Source organism: Candoia aspera, chromosome 2, assembly GCF_035149785.1.
Source record: "Candoia aspera isolate rCanAsp1 chromosome 2, rCanAsp1.hap2, whole genome shotgun sequence".
Lineage (NCBI taxonomy): Eukaryota > Metazoa > Chordata > Lepidosauria > Squamata > Boidae > Candoia > Candoia aspera.
In genome coordinates, this window is record NC_086154.1 from 99,373,789 (window position 1) to 99,394,868 (window position 21,080).

The 21,080-nt window shown below is 39.1% G+C and overlaps 1 protein-coding gene across 4 annotated transcripts in view; it reads right to left on the reverse strand.

Annotated features, from left to right (window-relative positions):
* The window catches only part of BRD4 (bromodomain containing 4), an 83,284-nt gene that overhangs the window by 34,496 nt on the left and 27,708 nt on the right, over positions 1 to 21,080 (reverse strand). For 2 of the 4 annotated variants that reach the window (XM_063292558.1, XM_063292557.1), the window contains exons 3-7: positions 9,504 to 9,822; positions 6,719 to 6,856; positions 4,803 to 4,938; positions 3,856 to 4,130; positions 756 to 1,118 (exon numbers count right to left, since the gene is read on the reverse strand). In XM_063292558.1, the coding sequence (XP_063148628.1) occupies positions 756 to 1,118; positions 3,856 to 4,130; positions 4,803 to 4,938; positions 6,719 to 6,856; positions 9,504 to 9,788 (1,197 nt within the window). In that variant the 5' untranslated portion in view covers positions 9,789 to 9,822. The remainder of the gene's footprint in view (positions 1 to 755; positions 1,119 to 3,855; positions 4,131 to 4,802; positions 4,939 to 6,718; positions 6,857 to 9,503; positions 9,823 to 21,080) is intronic. The other 2 variants (XM_063292560.1, XM_063292559.1) reach the window with 1 other exon arrangement.

Below are 21,080 nucleotides of genomic sequence, written 5' to 3' on the forward strand. Positions count from 1 at the left end.
GGCTTTGGAGAAGCAGGGAAGTTGGGAGAGGAGTTGCCACAGCTACTAATACCCTATTTCAGGTTTGCACTACCCAGAGAGAGGAAAGGATCACATTGATAAATTAAAAATAATTGCAGGCCACTAAGAATACGGCACAGGGATCAGCTATTTGGCAGCTAGTGGCATGGCAGCAGCGATGGGGCTGGCAGTGTCAATGAGGCCTGGAGGCTCTCAGCAGTGCAACTTCAGGGCCACGGCAGTGGTGGCGAATCCTTCCTGGCAGTGGCAACATTTGGCAGAAGTGGATTTATTGAGTTTTTTAAAAATGCTGACTGGCCATACAAGGCTGCTTGTCAGGCCACATGTGGCTCATGAATTGTATGTTGTGTAGGCCTGGTCTATTTGGTACTGTGACAGAGTACAGATTCTCTATCCATCCAAAGAATGACAGCGCTGGTGGACACTGTGCAAGAAATCTACATTTGAAAGTGGCACTACCAGCTAGCATGCTGGTAACTGGAGCTGACTATAAAATCCATCTGAGAAATTCTCTAGTTGACTTAACAAAAAATTGTTTCTTTGGATATTTCTGTAAATTCCCATGTTAGTTACATGGTTGGCCAGGAAACCAAAATAGTGTGGTCTAAAAATTTAAAAAGTAAACTGCATATATTTGAGAGTGTACACTAACACAGGCAGTATTTTTTTTAATTTAAAAATTGTATATATTTATGACCGTACAAGAGTAGAAAAAAATAGACACCCACACTTACTTTAATTGTACTCAGGTCCATGGGATGCTTAATGATATCACGATAATCATGGAGTCCAAGAGCTTCCACATCCACAGGTTTGTAGAAGGGCCATGCGTATGCAGCATGCTTCTTAGCAAACATCTCCTTTATGATGCCACCACAATACTTCAATTGCTCTGACACTTTGTTACTGTTACTTTTTTCTACTACATGCTGCTGAGAATCAGGAACATCCTTCTTTGGAGGTTTCACAGGTCGGCTTTCCCTTCGTGGACCTGTCTTAACAGACTTGGGTTCAGCTGGCAATGACGATGATTCATGTACTGGGTCTATTGTGGTAGGAGTTGTAGTGTCTGCTTTCCTCTTCACTCCCTTTTTTGTCTACCAAAGCAAACAGACATTCTATGTAGACTTCTGTTCTTTATTTGCCACAATGTATACGTGTATATGAGGTTATGATTCCTCGGCATAGGAATATATTATTATCTATATTTTTAATTGTTGATTATTTTTGTTATCTTAACCTTGTTTATGCATGGTGGGAATGTAAGCCGCTTGGAATCAGTTGACAATTGTAGCGGCATATAAGCCTAGTAAAATAAATAAAATAAATGAATGTACCATGGATTTCTCATAACCGAGCAAACACCCCACATATATGAAAATAGCCAAAGACATCATGTAACTTAATTTTAACTATCTAAAACACAATACGAAGAATACAAAACAGTCATCAGAAAAACTGGCATAGAAATTATAGTGAAGTTGTATGCTATGAAAATCCTCAGTCATGACTTCACCCAATGCTTAAGCAAGCCAGAATATTTTCAGCTTCTTGCTGCTGCTGCTGCTGCTATTATTAATTCAGAGATGCACCTCAATTCCTTCCACTGGCAAAGGAAACAAAGATCTAGAGGAAGCCTTGCTGAAGGAAGAAGCTAGAATAGTTATTTCTGTCAATTCCTCCTTCTATAGCCCTCCTCCCTTCTCAGACATTATTTCACAATCTTTCTACTATTCAAAGCAGACTTTCAGTCTTGCAGAATAGAGGAGAAATGCTGCTGTCATCTCTTATTTCTAAGAAATCATTCAATACAGAATGTGCAATTTTAGCCCAATCTTATATCCTAGACTGATCTTGAAAGGAATGCTTCAATTATTTTCCCATAGTCATAATCTTAATTCCAATGGAAGATATGTTTGGTTATTTATGAAATCTTTCTTTCAAGCAGTGTTACTGGCGATTGAACCAAGGTTAAGGAGACCCATGCTTAAGTGCATCCTCAATCACAGAAGCTCACTAGGTTGTTTAGGTTTGGTCACTATATCTCCACAGAGCTTACTTCATAGGGTTGTTGTTATGAGGGAAAATGGAAGAGGAGACTATTATGAACACCACCTTGAGCTCCTGGAGGAAAGGGGTGATAAAAATCCAACAATGTTCAATCAATCTATCAAAAAGAAAATGTTGAAAAGATTGAGAATTGTGTTGCTTAAAAAAAACCTCAACTGTATTTGCCTTTAAAAAAACAGTACAATCTTATGCATGTTTATTCAGAAATAAATCTGAATTGTTTAATGAGGCTTACTGTAAGAATATTTTAAACAGCAGCCTTTAGTAATTAAATGACAATGTTATTGTCAATACAGTGGGAAGATTTGATTTATACCTGAGAGTTCTATGAAAGGAAAGAAATGAAAAACAAGTTTCATCTTGAATACTGAGTTCAATCATGATATAGTAAAATTATAAATACACTGCACAGCTAATTGGTATTTCTCTTGCAATCTGTATGGGCATAGTATTCGCCATTTAAGTTATATGTTTTGTTCTGACTAAATTATTTTTGCTATTTTTGATACATGCTTATTTTAGTATTTTCCTTTTAACACACACACGTAACTTTCTCTGTAACTACTAATGATTAAAAACCAATTACAATATGAAAAATATCAATGTACAAACCAAAGTTACTATCAATGTGTTAACAGTGTAGCTATCAAATATAGAAGGCAATGACTGTGTTAATCAATTCTAACCTGACACTTGATTTTTTTTTTCCTGCTGAGTTTCTGGCACAAAACATTATTTCCATACTAATGTTTTCCACCTATTTCATAACATTTATAACATAATTCATAACATAATGTTCCATAACATAATGATTTAGGTTTTGTGGTCTGGTGGGAATAGACATTCAACATTTCTCTTAAAGTCTTTTTTTTTAAATAACAAGCCTAACGAACAAGAAAATTACATCTATTTGATTTTCAGGGGAATGTTTTTTTCACACTTCACAGAAGGTAAATAATTTTTTTTGAAATGTGTAAATATGGAGGGAATCCAAAACTAACTGAAACGTTCCATATATCTATTATGTCAGGTCTATATGGTTCTATTTCAAGTGACTTAAAATTAGATGTATGCAATGACTCTGAACAAAAGTGCACTATGGAAAAACTTCAGGTTAAGAATAAAAAGTATTCTATTTATTAAGAATAAAACTTCTGCCAAGTAAATTTGGTGATCCATCTAGCCTACACACTCAACTGTTCACAACCCCAGTAAGGAACACAAGGCAAAAGACTGCCTTATTCCAAGAGACATTATCAGTCCATATAGTTCAGTTTTATCTGTACTGATTAGAAGCCACTATCCAGAATTTTAAGACTTTTTCTAAACTACCTAGAGATGACAGGACTGAATCTGCAAGTAAAGCTAGGGTCCCTGGTCCAAGGGTTTCTGCATCCTAGTTATCTGGGCAGGGCAATAATAACTGATCTTGAGAACTCCCTGGGGTTAGAACCTCTAAAATAACAAATGTCCTGCTGATTTAAGGTTTGTATTTAAGATTTCCCTGACCAAGATTTTTAAAAAATGAATTTCCTGACAGAATACATCTGTGTCAGCTGTTGGGAGCCCTACAAAAATAGAGCATTGTACTATCATACCATATCTTTGCTTCCTAACCCTCAAAAACAGAGGAATAAAAGTTAAGAATTTAATGAAAGAGCCTTAAGGAAAGCCATAAAGTGCCTGAGCATGGTTTTGTATGATTTAGGGCAAGTTTTTCCCTCAGAGAAACAATTCAAAGAAGCAGAGCTCTAATGTACGCACCTTCACGGGTTGTGCAGATGTTGGAATAATCGGGGTGTGTGTCTGAGAGGGCTGAGGAGCTGAGGCTGAAGGTGGGAGGGGAGAAGGCAGTGCTGCAGGAGGCTGGGGAGGCACCACTGTCATTACTGGTGTCTGAACAATCAGGTCAGGGGTCAGAGAGGGAAAGGAATGAGTTGTTTGCACGGGCTGAGAATTCTGGGGTGGAGCCTGCATTTGCGGTGGGGATGATGCTTGAGTTGCATTCTGTACCGCCGATGCTCCTGCCTTCGATGTCACTGTAAGAGAGTCAATCACAGTAGGTGTATCAAGTCTCTCAAAATACAATTTGGCATTTTGCATAGCAACATTATATAATCCAAATACTAATCATTGTATAGACTTTTCTTCTCTGACAAATCCTATCTATATTTTAATTACAACACTATTTCTCAATGACTACACAGATTACTGAGACTCCAATCTTATTCTATTAATAATAATAAACCATCCATTTGAAAATACATATTTTTCCTTCTTTCCTTTCTCCGTTGTATTTTTATAATTACACTCATTTCCCATCTTTCAAAATAAACAGTCAGGGTAAAGCTTTAGTTTTCTGGAAACACACATTAGTTGATCTAGTTTTAATAACGTGGTTGGCTTGCAAGCTGCACTAAGCTATGGATTACTTGAACACAGATTACAGAATATAAACTATAATTGGCTGGATTCACAAGCATGCTGAGAAATAAACTATAGGTTATGCCCCACAATGCTTGGGTTCACGCTACACATTGAGCCAAAACCAAACAAATTGTATTACAGCTTAGTACAATGTACAAAACTAGCTTTTATCTGAAAGAGGACTTTTCAAGTACAATCACAAACATTACATACACGTAATAGTATTTGCTAGTTCAAAGTGCAAAAACTGAGAATGCAGAATATAGCAGATTAAATATCAATACCTGTTTCCTTCCTACCACGTCCTCTCCCTTTCGTTTGGACTATAACAATTTCTGTTTCTTCCTGGGTCATTTCAGAGATTTTTTGTAGGAAGAGTTTTTCTAGAGCTTCTGCCATCAAAACAATATCATCCCCTGGCTGAACAAATAAAAATATATAAAATACAAAATCACACATATTTGGAGTAATCAATCCAAAGACAGACAGACCATATTTTTTGCCACTGTATGACACTGAGGAAATATAGTGTGAAATGTGGCAGTTATTTTGCCTAGTTGGCATCGATGTAGTCTGCATATGATGTTCATAAATAAGTTAGAGATCACAGTGTGATGCATTTATTGCTTAGTTCATATGTCTCTCTGCATGAAGTGACTGTAAGCTTTTAGTATGTTGCCCTTTTATGCATTCTAGCCTAGGCTGCATATTATTTTAATTTCTTCACTTTTGTGTTCTACTTTAGCTCCTCTTTTGTCATTAACAGATAAAAGTGCACAATCATTTTAACTATCAATCACTGAAGAGGACCATCCAACATACAGCTCTACCCACTTACTCTATTTTATGGTTACATTACTAAAAAAAGTTTATTTGAGGGAGGGAGGGAGGGACTGGTATCTTGAACAAGCAATTTACTAAGCCTTTTTTTATTAAATGTCTTCTGGATAGAAATTTAGAAGCTGCAGATTCCAAAGGACCTTTTCTCCTTATAAATTACTATCTCTAAATAGGACAAATTGTGAATGATAGATTCATGAACAGCTTATGAAAAAACTTGATCTGAAGTTCTTGTTTAAAATTGGCAACACAACAGATTCATTGTTTCTTAGTTATATGTCCCTCTTTCTTTGTATTCTTAGTTTACTGCAAGAAGGCGCAAATTACAGTCTTCTGGATGATCATCCCCACTCACAAGGAAAACTGATGCCCCTGGCTGATAGCTTTCCTGATATAATACTCAGGAACATAGCATTTTGAGTATAACGAAATAGTGATTCAGGAATCATGACAACAAATTTCAAACCATTTTCATTCTACTATCAGCCTGTAAAATATGCATTCCAAATTGGCTTTTTCAGCAAAATACCATGACATCAGAATTTGGAACCATTCTTTTCTATTTTTCATCACTGTAGCATATTAATGTTACACTCCTAAAAGATTTATTTAAGATATTTATTAAGGAAAATTGTTTTAAAAAGAATACTTGTAGTAATAAAATATACATGTAAAGTACCAGAAATAGTAGCCAGTGAAACTCTTAAACAAAGTGGTACTGACAAGTGAGGAATTCTTAGGTCTTGCCTAAATAAAAGTTTGAATTTTAAAATATTTCTGTAAACTAGGGAATACGTAACCTGCCACCCTGGGTTTGCATGTGAACCTTTTGCTACATTCATTCACCTGTCACCTATTTCAGACCTCCTCTGGAAGACACAGTTTCAAACACTGGGCAAGAACAATCTGTTTCTTTCCTGCAGCCTGCTCTCAGTGTTAGAAAGAAAACACAACTTTTCTCACTTCAGTCCAACAGGTTATCCCTGAGATACTGTGGCCTTTTGAGAGAGAGAGAGAAAAAATGTCCACACCTGAAATTAATACATTGTTTTACCAAGGAAGGAAAGAAGGAAAAGAATAACTAGGTATACCCAGATTTAAGTCCACTCTTAACCATAGTATCACCTCACTGTGTGACTATGGGCCAGTCACTCTCTATCAGCCCAATGATCCCTCACAGGGCTGCTGCAGGAGAAAGGGGTGGGGGGGGGGGAGAGACTACATATACCGCCTTCAGCTCCTGAGCAGACAGTGGGATATAAATTTAATAAATACACACACACACTAAAAACTGAGATCTGAAGTTGGAAATAAATAGGTGATACATCATTTGGGAGTCCAAATTTATGAGAAAACTAACCTTATTATAGATGTAACAATTTGTAAACATTGTATTGAAGTCCTGGATACATTCTTGAGCATTCCAGTAGTAGTTATTCTCCAAGCGTTTCTTTATTGTTCCCATGTCCATAGGAGTTTTAATAATTTTATAATAATCCTATGGGAAAATAGATTAAATATGGCAACTAAAAACTCCTTCAAGTTGCTATATAAATATTTTAAAAAGATAAAATTTAAACTATGTTTTCCATCTATGATGACTTGTTGATGTGAATTACTTTATAACAAGAAGCAAGTATCTTGTTCATCAGATAGTCGTCCTTAGACAAAATATGGAATCTATACCTAAAAAGCCATCAAACCAGAATTTTAAAGTAATTGTACTGACTAGACTGGGAAAGGCCACAATTTCTTTTCAACAGTTCTTTTCCTAGACCAACAGTTGAATATGCTGGTTATTATCATGCCCGTTGGCAGTTTACAGCAACAGTAGACCACTAATTTTCTTCTTAGTGCTGCTTTATTATACTAGCTTCAAATTTAATAAGAACAGCTCTGCCTCTGAGCTGGCTTAATGCTACTTTATCATAATCAAGGAGTCTGAAAAGATTCCTTCTGTCAAAAGCAAACATGTATCACGCAGTTATAAACAAGTTTTGGATTAGAATGCTTGTTCAAACAAAATGAAGAAATAAACGGTATCTGTATTATAAAATTTACCCCAGGCAATTACACACTCATATACAACAGGCCTCAACTTACAACCATTTGTTCAGCAACAACTGTTCAAAGTTATGACAGTGCTGAACAAATGGTTATGACCATTCCTCAGAATTCCAGCTGTCCCAGCACCCCTGCAGTCACATGATCGCGATCTGGGTGCTTGACAACCAGCTCACACTTACAAACGATTGCACCGCCCTGCGATCATGTGATCACCATTTGCAACCTTCCCTGCTGGCTTCCCCAGAATTTCAATGGGGAAGCCACCAGGGAAGGTTGCAAGTCGCTGGGCTAAGTCTCTCCCACCCCACCCCTTCTCCCAGCCCCTCTGCACTTGTACCACGCTGGCCACTCACGGACCTCCATGCACCCTCCCTGAGCCTCACTGCGAATCCCACACACACTCTCCCTGAGCCTCACCTCACTTCCCTTGTACAACTCCACGCACCCTCGCCTCCCTCGCACCTTCGTGCACCCCCTCGCACCCTCCCCCACCTGGCAGCAGCCACTTACCTACCTGCCAGCCTGCTTCCAAACCACCTGGGATTTGCAACTTCCTGCCGGCTTCCCCAGACTTTGGTTGTGGGAAGATGGCAGGAAGTTGCCTTGCCTAACAACCATGGGATGCAGTTAACAACAGCAATGGGGACTGCAGGGATTGCCATTGCTAAGCGATGTAGTCAGGCTTTACTGCCGCACCACTTAGCAATGGAAATTTCAGTCCCAATTGTCGTCATAAGTTGAGGACTACCCGTATAGTTCTACAAATGAGCTGAGCCACATAACAGATACCAAACTATTCTGCACTTCCTCTTGAGATTCTACATTTCTCTTACAAATGTCTTTATGATTTACTTCAAAAGTTAATAGAGCACAACTGTTTTGCCAAACATCACCTGGAGTCATGAGAAAAGATGGCATACAAATAATTTTAATTCATTAATTTATGAAAGACAAGGGAGAATCAAGGAAAAGTACAGAAGATATCTTTTCCAAAACCAGATAAGCACATAAAATGTTCCTTTTTCAAGTACAGGGGTACAGGTAGTCCTCACTTAGCAATTGCCTCAGACAGTGATCGTTCGCAGTTACTATGTTGATGAAAAAGAAACTGTGACCAATGCCTGCATTTACAACCTTTGCAGCATCTCTCTGTTACACGTTCACCATTACAGTCAGTACATGCTGTCCTCTGTAAAATCGTAAACACAGTCATGGTCACATGATTTTTCACTTAGCAACTGCTTCACTTAACAACTAAAGTGCTGGTCCCAATTGCGGTCACTAATAAGGACTACCTGTATTCTCATTCAAAACCTATTCATTTGTTTAGGATCAGACAACAATGACTAAATTAAATTAATCCTGTGGAAGTTCCTTTTTCTTCCCTTGCACTAATCTTCAGCAAGAACACAGTTCCAGCAGGACAGGAAAAAGAAAAGTCATATCCTGTCAAATCATAATAGCAACGAATTTCTAGTCAGAGAATACTTATCAAATATGGCTGCTACTAGCTATAACTTACTATATATATATAATTATAAATCTTTCTGTAAGACAATACTGCACTTACGATAAATATTTAATAGTGTATATTCAGGGTATAGAATGAAAATACCCAAGAAATTATGATTCTACATCAGACAGACAAGGCAGAAGAACTGGGGAATGGCATATGAATGGGTATGTCTAAAAGCATTCTTTTTCCAACTCTCAACTCTGTGAAATCCAATCCATTGAATATGTGTATTACACTTTTTCGTTTACTTTCTGTCCCTACCATGGCAATTAATATAGGCTACCTATATTACTATCCTTATTTTACTATACTGCTCTCTTGCCCTATATTCATATTTTTAAAAACTTAGCCAACAGCACGTTGTTTTTGACTTCTGTTTCCAATTTCTCAGGAACTCTGAAGAAAATATAACGTATATACTGTTGTTTCATTCTCATAAAGCAGCATATCTGTAGCTGTTGTATCTTCCAGAACAAACTCATTCTTTGTTTGCTACTCCACAAATGATTAAAAATATTCATTTACATTTACATTTTCTTTCCCCATTTTAGACTATACTTACAGGGAGGTTTAGCTTGACAGCATCCACAGGCTGCTGGAAAGGCCATGAAAACTGATGTTTCCATAGTGTCCTGAGCACCACTTTGAGTAGGTACTGTAGTTGGTTGGTCATGCGCTTGGGTTTATTAGGATTTGAGGTCTCTGGTGGAGGTGGATTAGTGGCTACAGCATTGCCTTGTTGGGGTTGGGCCTGTGCCTGTGTTGTAGACATTTGTGTAGCTTCTAGTCCATCCCCCATTACTGGCAAATTTCTCAGTCTTGTCCCAGGGCCACTCTCCGCAGACATGCTATCGATCCCATTGCATTCTCTACCAGTCACTCTGCAAAGCAAATTAATCAATTAATTAATTTTATATGCTGCCCGACTCCAGTGACTTTGGGCAGTTTACAAATTGTTAAAAACATTTTAAAACAATGAACAATACAAAAAGCACACAAAACAAAGGAACAAAGATGGCAGAGAAAACAAATGTGGATAAGAATAAAGAAAAGGAAGCTTCAATCACCCTTGCCAAAGGCCTGGGGAAAAAGGGAAGGTTGGGAACTGGTCGGTTGTTGTCAGAAACCATTGGCTCCAAGGATGGCCTCTTGAGAAGGGGACGCACCACCACCTCTTTCAAGGCAGGAGGTACCATCCACTCCCTCAGAGAGGCTGACACCACGGCATGGACCCAAACACAGATCACCTCTGGCTGCTTTTACAAACTAGGAGGGGCCCGGATCCAATAAACAGGTGGCCAAGCTGACAGCACAGAGAACCCTATCCACTTCCTTGGGAGTCACCGGTTCAAACTCATCCCAGAGCACACCCCCAGAACATACCCCAGGCATCTCAGCCTGCTCTGCCCATTCACAGTTCAAGTCAAAGTTACCTTAAACAGGAGCACTGGATGACTATCAGAGGATGCAATAAGGGCAGAGAAGTACTGATGTTTCACCAGCCTTACTGCCACTAGGTAACCCCTAATATGGGCTCTTACCATGACCAGTCAGACTCACTTCGAGTCTCCCTAAACATTGCTCCAGGTATCTCTTTTGACACCTCATCTCCCAGAGGAACTCAGAACCAGGATTGGCGCACAAGGAGAGGCTACACAGGAGCAATATGGTCCAAGGTCTCAGCCACCCACCCATTCCAGGCAATGACTAGGGCCTCAGCTGAACTGCCCACCAAATCTTCAGGGAAAACCTCAAGCTCTCTCTGGAACCCCACTGGATCCATTAATTGCCTGGGGCAGACCTGTGAGCCAAAATGCAAGCAGGGAATGATCTGCCCACAGTAACAGACTGATGTTAATGTCCTCCACTGCCAGATCACATCTCAACCACCCTCAGACAAAAAACCAGATTAGTGTGAGGCTTCCAGTATGTGCCAGGCTGTTGATGACTTGGGACAGGTCCATGGTTGCCATGGATGCTACAAACTCCTGAGCTGCCCCAGACTCAACATCACCAGGTCAGATGTTAAGATCAAAATCCCCAAACGTTAATAGCCTTAGGGACTCTATGTCAACCCATCAACAGAATCCAGCAGCTCAGGCAGGGAAGCCACTGGGCAGCAGGGAGGGTGGTACACCAGCAGCAATCCCAACTGTTCCCTTCAGCCCAACTTCAACCAGAGTGCCTCACAACTGCACAGCAGAGCCCTTGAAGGCCTGTAATGACTCATGGATGATAACAGTCATCCCTCCCCATGGCTCTTGACTGGTGCAGAACCCGAATCCAGGTGGGCACATCTGAGTGGGGAACCCCCTCCTCTGGGCCCAACCAGATCATGGTAAGACATGCCAGGTTGGCACTCTCCTCCAAGATAAAGTCATGGATGAGGGCAGCTTTATTATACACCAACCTGGCATTCAAAAGCAAAAGCTGATTGGCAGGCACTGAGGGTAGAAGACGAGAGGGACAACAGAACTGCTTTCAAATAAGGGTCCTGATTCCTCAAGTGCATCTCACCCTCAGATTCAGATTCCCACTATACCTCTCTCTGCCCCTCCTTGTCCAGATGGTCTTGCGTGCCCCCTCAGCTCCCCCGGTCCACTCCCAGCTCTTGCATCCACCTCCCAGGCCAAAGGACACATAAACAATCTCTCTCCCCACCACACACAAATTAAACCCAGAGCCCCAGCAGCCCACCCCAGCAACAATTGTAACAATATTAACAATAGTAAACAATATTAAAGATATCTGCATACCAACTGAAAGGACATCACCATACTCTTTAAATTGCCCAAACTAAACAATATGCCCAACAACAAAATGCTTAACAGGTAGTCCTTGATTTACGATCATTTGTTTAGCAACTGCTCAAAGTTACATCGGTGCTGAAAAAAGTGACTTACAACCTGTCCTCACACAACTGTTGCCATGTCCCCACGGTCATGTGATAAAAATTTGGGCGCTTGGCAACCAGCATATATTTACAACAGCTGTGGCATCCTGGGGTCACATGATCGCCATTTGCGACTTTCCCAGCTGGCTTCTGACAAGCAAAATCAATGGGGATCCACGTGATTCACTTAAAGGCCACATGATTTGCTTAACGACTGCCACAAAAGTCATAAAATCAGGTGCAGTCACGTGATGCCTCACTTAATGAGCGCACCACTTAACGACAATTTTTCCAGTCCCAATTGTGGTCATAAGTCAAGGACTAGCTATGCAGTGATAGTAAAACTAACAGTATACGTAGACAATAGTTCAACTAAATTTAAGTAAGAATAGTTCCCATATATACAAGACACGACACAGCATGGCAAATATAAACATTTACAGTCTGGCTTCTAGGGGGCCTAGGTAAAGGTAAAGGTTTCCCTTGACATCAAGTCCAGTCGTGTCCGACTCTAGGGGGCGGTGCTCATCTCCGTTTCAAAGCCGAAGAGCCGGCGTTTGTCCGTAGACACTTCCATGGTCATGTGGCCGGCATGACTACACGGAACGCCGTTACCTGCCCGCCGAAGCGGTACCTATTAATCTACTCACATTTGCATGTTTTCGAACTGCTAGGTTGGCAGGAGCTGGGACTAGCAACGGGAGCTCACCCCATCACGCGGATTCGAACCGCTGACCTTCTGATCGGCAAGCTCAGCAGCTCAGCGGTTTAACCCGCAGCACCACCGCGTCCCTTTATTCTAGGGGGCCTAAGTGTCTACAAATATTGCAAATCAGCAGATTTATAAAAGGGGGGAGTCAGAAACCCAATACGTCTCTTTATTATTATTATTTTCCTTTTTCTCTTTTCTTTTTTCTTTTTTTGGTAATTAATTTTTGTTAAATTTGCTCTTTTTTCCCTTTTATTAATAGGTATTTTTAATATACACACACTCACACAATAATAATACACGGGAGACTTTAATAAAGTAATCAGGTTAAGATTGAAACCTCTACTATATAACAAATATTTTTATGTGAGGTGTAGTGGGGGGGGTTTTTTCAATCTTACACTCAATTTTGGATGAAAAAGCTAAATAATTTAATGCTTGTAATACTGCTATCCTAAATTGTAATTAACATTGATAGAATATTTTTTCTTTCTCTTTTCTATTCTCAATATTCTAAGCTACTTAAATAATAGACTGTTAATACATTTTAAACGCATTATACAAACATCAATGTATGAAAATAACACAATCCACAGGTAATCCTCGCTTAACGATGATAATTGGGACTGTAATTTCCATTGCTAAGTGATGCAGTTATAAACCGCAACATCACATGACTGTACCACTTAGCAATAGCATTTCTGGCAGTTCCTGGTTACCGTTAAGCGAGGACTGCACAGGTTGTTAAGTGCAGGTCACGTGAGCTCGACTTCCAACTTCCTGCCATCTTCCCCATTGTTTTTGCTCGTGGGAAGCCGGCAGGGAAGGTTGCAAATCACGATCACATGACCAGGGGATGCTGTGCGGCTGAAACCTCGAGGACCAGTTGTAAGTACCACTTGTTCAGCGCCATCACATATTCGAACAGTCATTGAACGAGTGGTTGTTAACTGAGGACCATCTGTACGATGATTTATAATGACATAAGGAAAAAAAGATTATGTACATGGGGATCTACCCTAATTTTATCACTGTGAGATAGGCTGGGCAGGGAGAAATGACAGACCCAAGGACATCCAGTGACCGAGGAGCTGAACCTAGATCTCACCTAACACCTTGACCATTACATAATCCAGGTTCATGTGTACATACGACTCCAATATTACTTGTTTTGGGTAAGCAGAAAAGCCAACCTCATTATAACACACTTTTTAGGACACTGGTTTCAGGGATACATTACTGGTAGTGCTACTGCTAGTGTTTATTGATTTTTATTCATTAGGCATTTTATTCATTATTTTGTTATGAGTCCTAATGGTCATGTTTTAAAAGCTGGGAGGAAATTTCTGAAAAGCTACAATCATGAACTTAAATTTGAGAGCAATAATGGAAAGAGGATTTTTTTTTCTTTCCTAAACTTCTTTCCAGTCTCACATCCAAAAGAAAAACCCTTCAACACTATTTTATACGATAAGGAACTGCACTGAACACTGTTCTTACACAGCAATGCAATATAAAAGATATCCAGCAGAGGGTGCCAAAATTATGGAAAACTCTACAAAGGGTATTCCAGTTCACATTTCATAATTCCATGTCTGCTAGCTACAACACACAGATATGCATTTTAATTGTTTATGCTATATTGTTGGACCTTAAGTGTCTTATTGGGATACTGCCTCCAAAACTAACGATCACTTGGATACTAGCAATAATTAAGAACTAATCAAAACTGGCTAATTTCTGATAAGTTATCATGGCTAAAATGGTTTACTGAACAAGCTATAGCACCTTGTTCATTCATAAAATTAAGTCACATGACGCTAAATGATCATACATAAGGACGTAGACTAATGTACCCACAGATTCCTCACCTCCGCAAATGATCACAATACAAAAAACTGTATATTGTATCTTTTAGGTTATTATAGATTGGGATCTATTTTACTTTTTCTGACGTTTCTGTTTTATTATGCAACACTTAACAGCTGTATGAATCTGGCCTATGGCACTTCATAACATATTAGAATAAAACTGATTAGATCTTTACAATTGTCCTTGCAGTTCTGTTATGATTTCTGCATCAGACAATGTTAGTTCACTGGCTATGTTCACACAGTGGACTTAATACATTTGTTTGATTTTCACTCCACACAGTGTGTGAACCGAGTTACTATGACACCTAGAAGTTTATTCCTTTCTATGCTTTGATGTTTACACAAGGCTTATATATGTAAAACTGGGAAATGAATTTACAAAGCACTGTCATACATGCTTACTTGGAAGTAAAACTTAATGACTAGATTTGTTTAACTATGGTTTATAGCAGGGTAGGCAAACACCACAACTACAAAAATGATAGCATGATTGTCCAGCACTCTGGGTTGAAAAACATCTTAACATTGTAGTATAAGTTCAGTATAGTCTTAATATATCTTAGAAGCAAGCAAACAAAACTCCCCCTCTGCCAAGAGGAAAAATTGAAAATACAATGTATCTTCTTTTCCCCTTCTCAGTTTCAACATTACTGATTCTAAAACAATAAAAAACTTGTACCACTAGAAACTAAACTGTGCCATTATATTAAAACATAATATGGTTTGATTTGTTTCAGCTCAGCACTTCACAAAAAAAGTGCTTAAAAAGGAACAAAAGAATTGTGTAATTATAGCTGGGTCTAAAGTTTCTTACAAATGCAAGAGCAATCACTAACTTATGAAGACACCTATGCCTCCCACCAGCTACCGTGAAAAAAGCAGCACTGCTACCAATTGCAAGAGAAATTCAGCTCCCCAAGTAACATATAAATGTTCTTAAGCTGGGAGGTGCGGGACGCGGTGGCGCTGCGGGTTAAACCACTGAGCTGCCGATCGGAAGGTCGGCGGTTCGAAACCGCGCGGAGCTCCCGTTGCTAGTCCCAGCTCCTGCTCACCTAGCAGTTCGAAAACATGCAAATGTGAGTAGATCAATAGGTACCGCTTCGGCGGGAAGGTAACGGCGTTCCGTGTCGTCATGCCGGCCACATGACCACGGAAGTGTCTACGGACAAACGCCGGCTCTATGTCTTAGAAACGGAGATGAGCACCGCCCCCTAGAGTCGGACACGACTGGACTTTACGTCAAGGGAAACCTTTACCTTTACCTTTACCTAAGCTGGGAGGTAGGGGATGGGGAAGAGAGAGATGAAAATATCTTAATAGGCTGACCAGTGCTGCAAAACCAAGGATTCGCTGTTTTCTATTGCATCAGGTCATGGCTTAGAAGTACCAATGGGGGGAAGGGGGGCGGCTTCCCAGGAATACTGTATTTCTCTAGTGCTAAACATGTCAAGAAGTCATACATACAAATGAATTAAAGATCATGTATGGCATTACACTGTCTTTGGGTTTTAGTGGATTTTGTGGATTTAACTAATTGTGTGACTTGTTAAACAAGGCAATGTTTTAGAGAGATGGGTGTTTTTGGAAAATAAGAACTACTGCAGCTCATTGTTTGGCTTAGAAGTAGAAGCACCTACTCAGAAAAATCAGTACATTTTAAAAATCACAGATAATCTGGGATTAACTGTATCCTGGAGACTAGAGATGAAAAGGAGTAACCACTAGTTTGTTGTTCTGGTACTCCAATCCATGACATGTCAAGTGCCCACAACATGCTCTCAAAGTGCTAAACATAGCCAATGGTCCAAACAGTTTGGGGATTCTTGGTCCTGGGGAATCCCTGTAGTTACTGAGTATTCATCTCATGTAAACACAAACCACTTTTTTTGTGTTCCCCCAAGCCCCACTTCAAAGATAACCAAATTCTAAATGAGTCCTATATATACTTTACCTGTGAAAACTTAAAAATGCATTAAACATTCTACTGTCATGGAGATGTATTTCTGTTGCCTTTTAAGTACCATTTTGGGATGGGAACATTTTGCTGCTGTATTTATACAATGGTACTGGCAAAAAGAGAATGGTCTATCATACAAACCTGACCTGTTAGGTTGTAGACTGGATTTTTATGTGGAGGTCCATGAATAAGTATCTTTGTGGAAGAACTCTACTTTAAAAATAGGGAACAAAATGTTCTATTGGAAGTTGTGGCCAGAATCTGTAATACATGCTTTAACTTGATTTATAAGTGTTTTTCTCAACTTCAAAAAGAATATGCCCCCCTAATTCACAACAGCGGCAAGATAATCAACTCAAGCATGTTCTGACAGCTCAGTATGGACCAGATACTTTGGCGGTGCCTAAGAAACATAAGGTGCTTTCATACTTGATGAAGTCGATGTGTGAAACTAAACCCACCTCAGTTTTGTATCAAAAACTACATATTTTTAAAAGTTAATATTATGACATTTATCCCCATGGATTAAGAATTTCAACACCCAACAGTGGAACATTAATGGTTGAAGGACTTGAAACACACTAAATTTGTTCTAGTAGATTTTGCATTAAAACTGATTTATCAAAAGATTTTGTTTTGAATCTAGTCCCTGTGCTCAGCAACGTGGCCTCGCCCAGCACCTGGATCCTGGGCCAGCAGCAGGAGGAAGAAGGGTGGCGGGGGTAACAGGGGTAGGCGCAGAGGGCAGGGCAGCTGAATGGGCAGAGATGGAGGCACATAGGTGGATGGGGGGAGTTGAAGCAGAGGCAGTTGGTGCAGAGCAGGAGAACATGACTTTGGGACACTGTGGCCAGTCGTAAATGTGGGCCAGTCGCCAAGCACCCAAATTTTGATCACATGACCAGGGGGGGGGCTGCAACACCAGGAACTTTGAGGAGCAGTCGTAACTAACATTCATACAGCACTGTCATAACTTTGAATGGTCACTGAACAAATCACTGAACAAACAACAAACCCAAGGACTTCCTGTAAGTTTAGTAACATAAAATAAATCATACAGGTCTGAGGAAGAGAACAAAGCAAAGAAAAAACAGTAGAGAGTCAGTTTGGTGTAGTGGTAAGGTTCTAGCCTAGAAACCAGGAGACTGTTAGTCCTAGGCCTCCCTGAGACATGAAAGCCGGCTGGGTGATTCTGGGCCAGCCACTCACTATCAGCCCAACCCAACTCACAGGGTTGTTGTTGTGGGGCAAATAGGAGGCAGGAGTATTAGGTATGTTTGCCGCCTTGAGTTATATATTAAAAAGGTGGGATAAAAATATAATGATGATGATGACTGAAGGAGAAGGAATTTCACATTTTGGAATGACTGAGTGAAAACCCCCAACCTCAGCCCATCTGGTGGCTGTCGCATCTGCTGAACTGAGCAGTTCAAACAAGACAGCTAAAATATACAAATGAATTGAAGCAGTTCTGCAAAGTGGAATGGACAAAAATGCTTTCAAGTCAATGTGTGAGACTGATCAACAGGTATAGGAAACATTTAATTGAAGTTGTTCATTAAAGGAAGTGCAAGTTACTAAATAAACGAATGTCTTTATAGGTCGCAGACCTACCAAGCATAGTGCAATACAAACAGTGAAATACAATAAAATGAGACTAGAACAAAACACTTTAACACTGCTTAATATAATCATTAATTAATCCTAAATAAACAGTAATCAAGGCTACGTTCTATAGCTACTAATGCAAACCAGTTATTAAATTGAAGTTTCACATACTTTTTCCAACAAAGACTGAATGTAGGATCAATGTGCTCAATAAAAACCTGACCCAGTACACTGTTTTGGTGTTTATTTAACCAGAATCTTAAATGAACCTCAGATCACACTGCAGTTCACAGTTGTACAGGATAATGGATCATTCTAAACTTTCTCTCACCACTCTATTAAGTAATTATTTCTGGGTGTCTTAATTTGTCACCCATACCATTCATGAATACCAGCAAGGTTACACACAATTTAGGAACATGCTGCAGCATTCATTTTCTATATTGAGGATCAACCAGGCTTACTTAATATTTCTTAGCATTGTCTGGCCTAAAGGCTGTAATAAAAATTTTGATTGATTTAGCTTTTATGTATTTCTTACTTCAATATGGAAAAACCCTAACTGTTCCAGCTAACAGCCAGCCAAAAGCATTCTTACATGATGTACCAATCAGGTGCGAGATACTCCACATTATACCTTAGGTATCCACAACTCATACAAGAGCCTGTAAAATATAAATGCAAAACTTATTGCATTCGGTACACAAATTCAGGTCAGCTGAAAACCAGGAATGTTTTAAAGTTTTCAATAAGCATTCACCCCCATTGTTCTCTTACACATACATACATACATGATAGAGGAATTCCTTATTTAAATATGAATGTAGCCTGGAATATAGCATGACACTGACATTGTGCAAACTAACCAAAGTTATTTTCCAAAGTTGATGCCAGGTACACTAATTTCACAACTGATCTCCTAACCACGAACTTCTGAATTAGCAAATATTAAAACTACACTTATAAAACAAGATAAACACAATGGAGCAAAACAGGGAGGTACTAAAGCAGCTGTAGGATGAGAACCAAAGAAATTATTACATTTCAATAATTTAAAACATAACAGAACGCTTCAGTATACTTTTATTTCTTATTAATTTAAAATTGCAACCTTTAGATATATCTCCAGAGATCAGCAATAAATATGCCTAACAAAGATACTTAATGCTAACGACAGTTTTTTTATTTAACAAAAAAACACTTTTCCCTGAATTTATATTCTAAAAATATCCTTACAAAGTTTTGATTTGATTTAGAATTATTTCAAATCCTGGTATAGTTGAGCCAACTATCTGAATATAGTTACAAATTCTAGATGACCATATATGACTTGAGATGTGACCCACAGTTTGATGTGATGTCTGAACGAACAAACCATACAGTTATTGCTTTGCTTGCAGCATCCACTGGACCAAGAGACTCAAGTTGTGAGCAGATGAAAATAAAATCTGACACTCTGAACTAACATTTTTCTACATCCAGGAAACTTGAACAATTACTTGGGTTCTACACAATGCACTGGACCAAGCTTGCTCCTCAATGAACAAAAAGCTTCCTTCTGTGGGTGGAAATAATAAAAATCCAAGAGGCGTCCTACTGATGAAAATGGAAGAAGTGGCACTTTTCCTTAGTCTCCTTTCCTTGTGTTTTGCCATCTATGATGTTTAGGAAAGAAGCAATACTCTGGAACAATATGAGAGGTGATGCTGGTGGCTGCAGGGAGGAAGAGAAAATAGCCTGTTCCACCTTCATTCACCACTGCCAACCAAACACTGCTGACTGTAAATTGAGATTTAACACAATTAGTACAAAGCCTGGTATTCTATTACAGCTAGGTAAATATTCTGGGTGCGCATATATACATCCCAACCCTAAAGATATACACAGTGTTAGACCCAATCTTACCATTCTGCGGAAAACTTTGTTCTGTTCATTGAGAAAACTGATATCCAGCAGAAGCATCTTGCTGGAGGAACAACAGATTTTTCAGATTTCCCTTTATTTATTTAATATTCAAGCCATACCCCACCTGTCCATTTGACAATTAAGGCAGCTTGCTACAGTAAAACAACAAAATATAAATGCAGGATCACTAGTACAGTGATTTTTATTTAAGAATATTGTTTTTATTGTATTTTAATCTCTATTCATTCTAGTTTATTGTAAACTGCCCAGAGTCGCTCTTTGAGTGAGATGGGTGGTGACTAAATTTTAAATATAAATATAAATATTAAAATCCAGATAGAAATCAAACACCAAAACAAATAACAACTAAATGTTTGGCAGAAAATAAGCATTTTAATAATTTCTTAAGTACTGTGCAACAGGGGTCTCGGCACCTCTCTTTAGGGAGTACTTTTTACAGCCTGGGAGCCCAATGCATTCTCCTCACAGCAGCCCTGGAAATTTCCCATCCAGACTATAGTTAATAGCTCCATAATAAAGAGAAGACTTTTAACAGAAAAAGGCTTCGAACATATGATATCCATGTATAAACTGAAAATTCACAAAATCCAAAAGAAAACTATAATCATTTTTTATTTTCCTTTCAACAAAATTTGAGGAACTCATTTGATCATACTTTGATTGAAATCTGGTATAGCCTGAGCCTAAATAATGGCTGTATCTCCACAAAACATTAAGGTAGAATTTCTCAAATTCCAGGTATCCATGTCTTATCAAAAGGGTAATATTACTCTGAAAGCAATGCTACAAATATCAGTCCTGGTGAAGTTCTTTGCTTACTTATCTGTTCTGCTCATAGGAACAGACAGGTAGAATAATCATGTGGAGTGCACTAAACATTTGTGAATGATATCCCAGGATTTCTTGACTTAAAGTGTTTATAGGTAGTCCTCACTTACCGACCATTCATTCAGCAAGTGTTTGACATTACAACAGTGGTGAAAAAGTAACTTTATGGCCCGTTTACAACCATTTACAACTTTACAACCTTCGCAATGTCCCTCAGAAAATCTCAGAGAAAATCTCAGTGGCAGCCTGGGGCTGGGAGCCTCAGTACACTATGAAAACAGCTTACATTACTCTCTTGAAATCTCTTTCTCTCTAATCTCTTTGCTGGGGGGTGGGGAGCA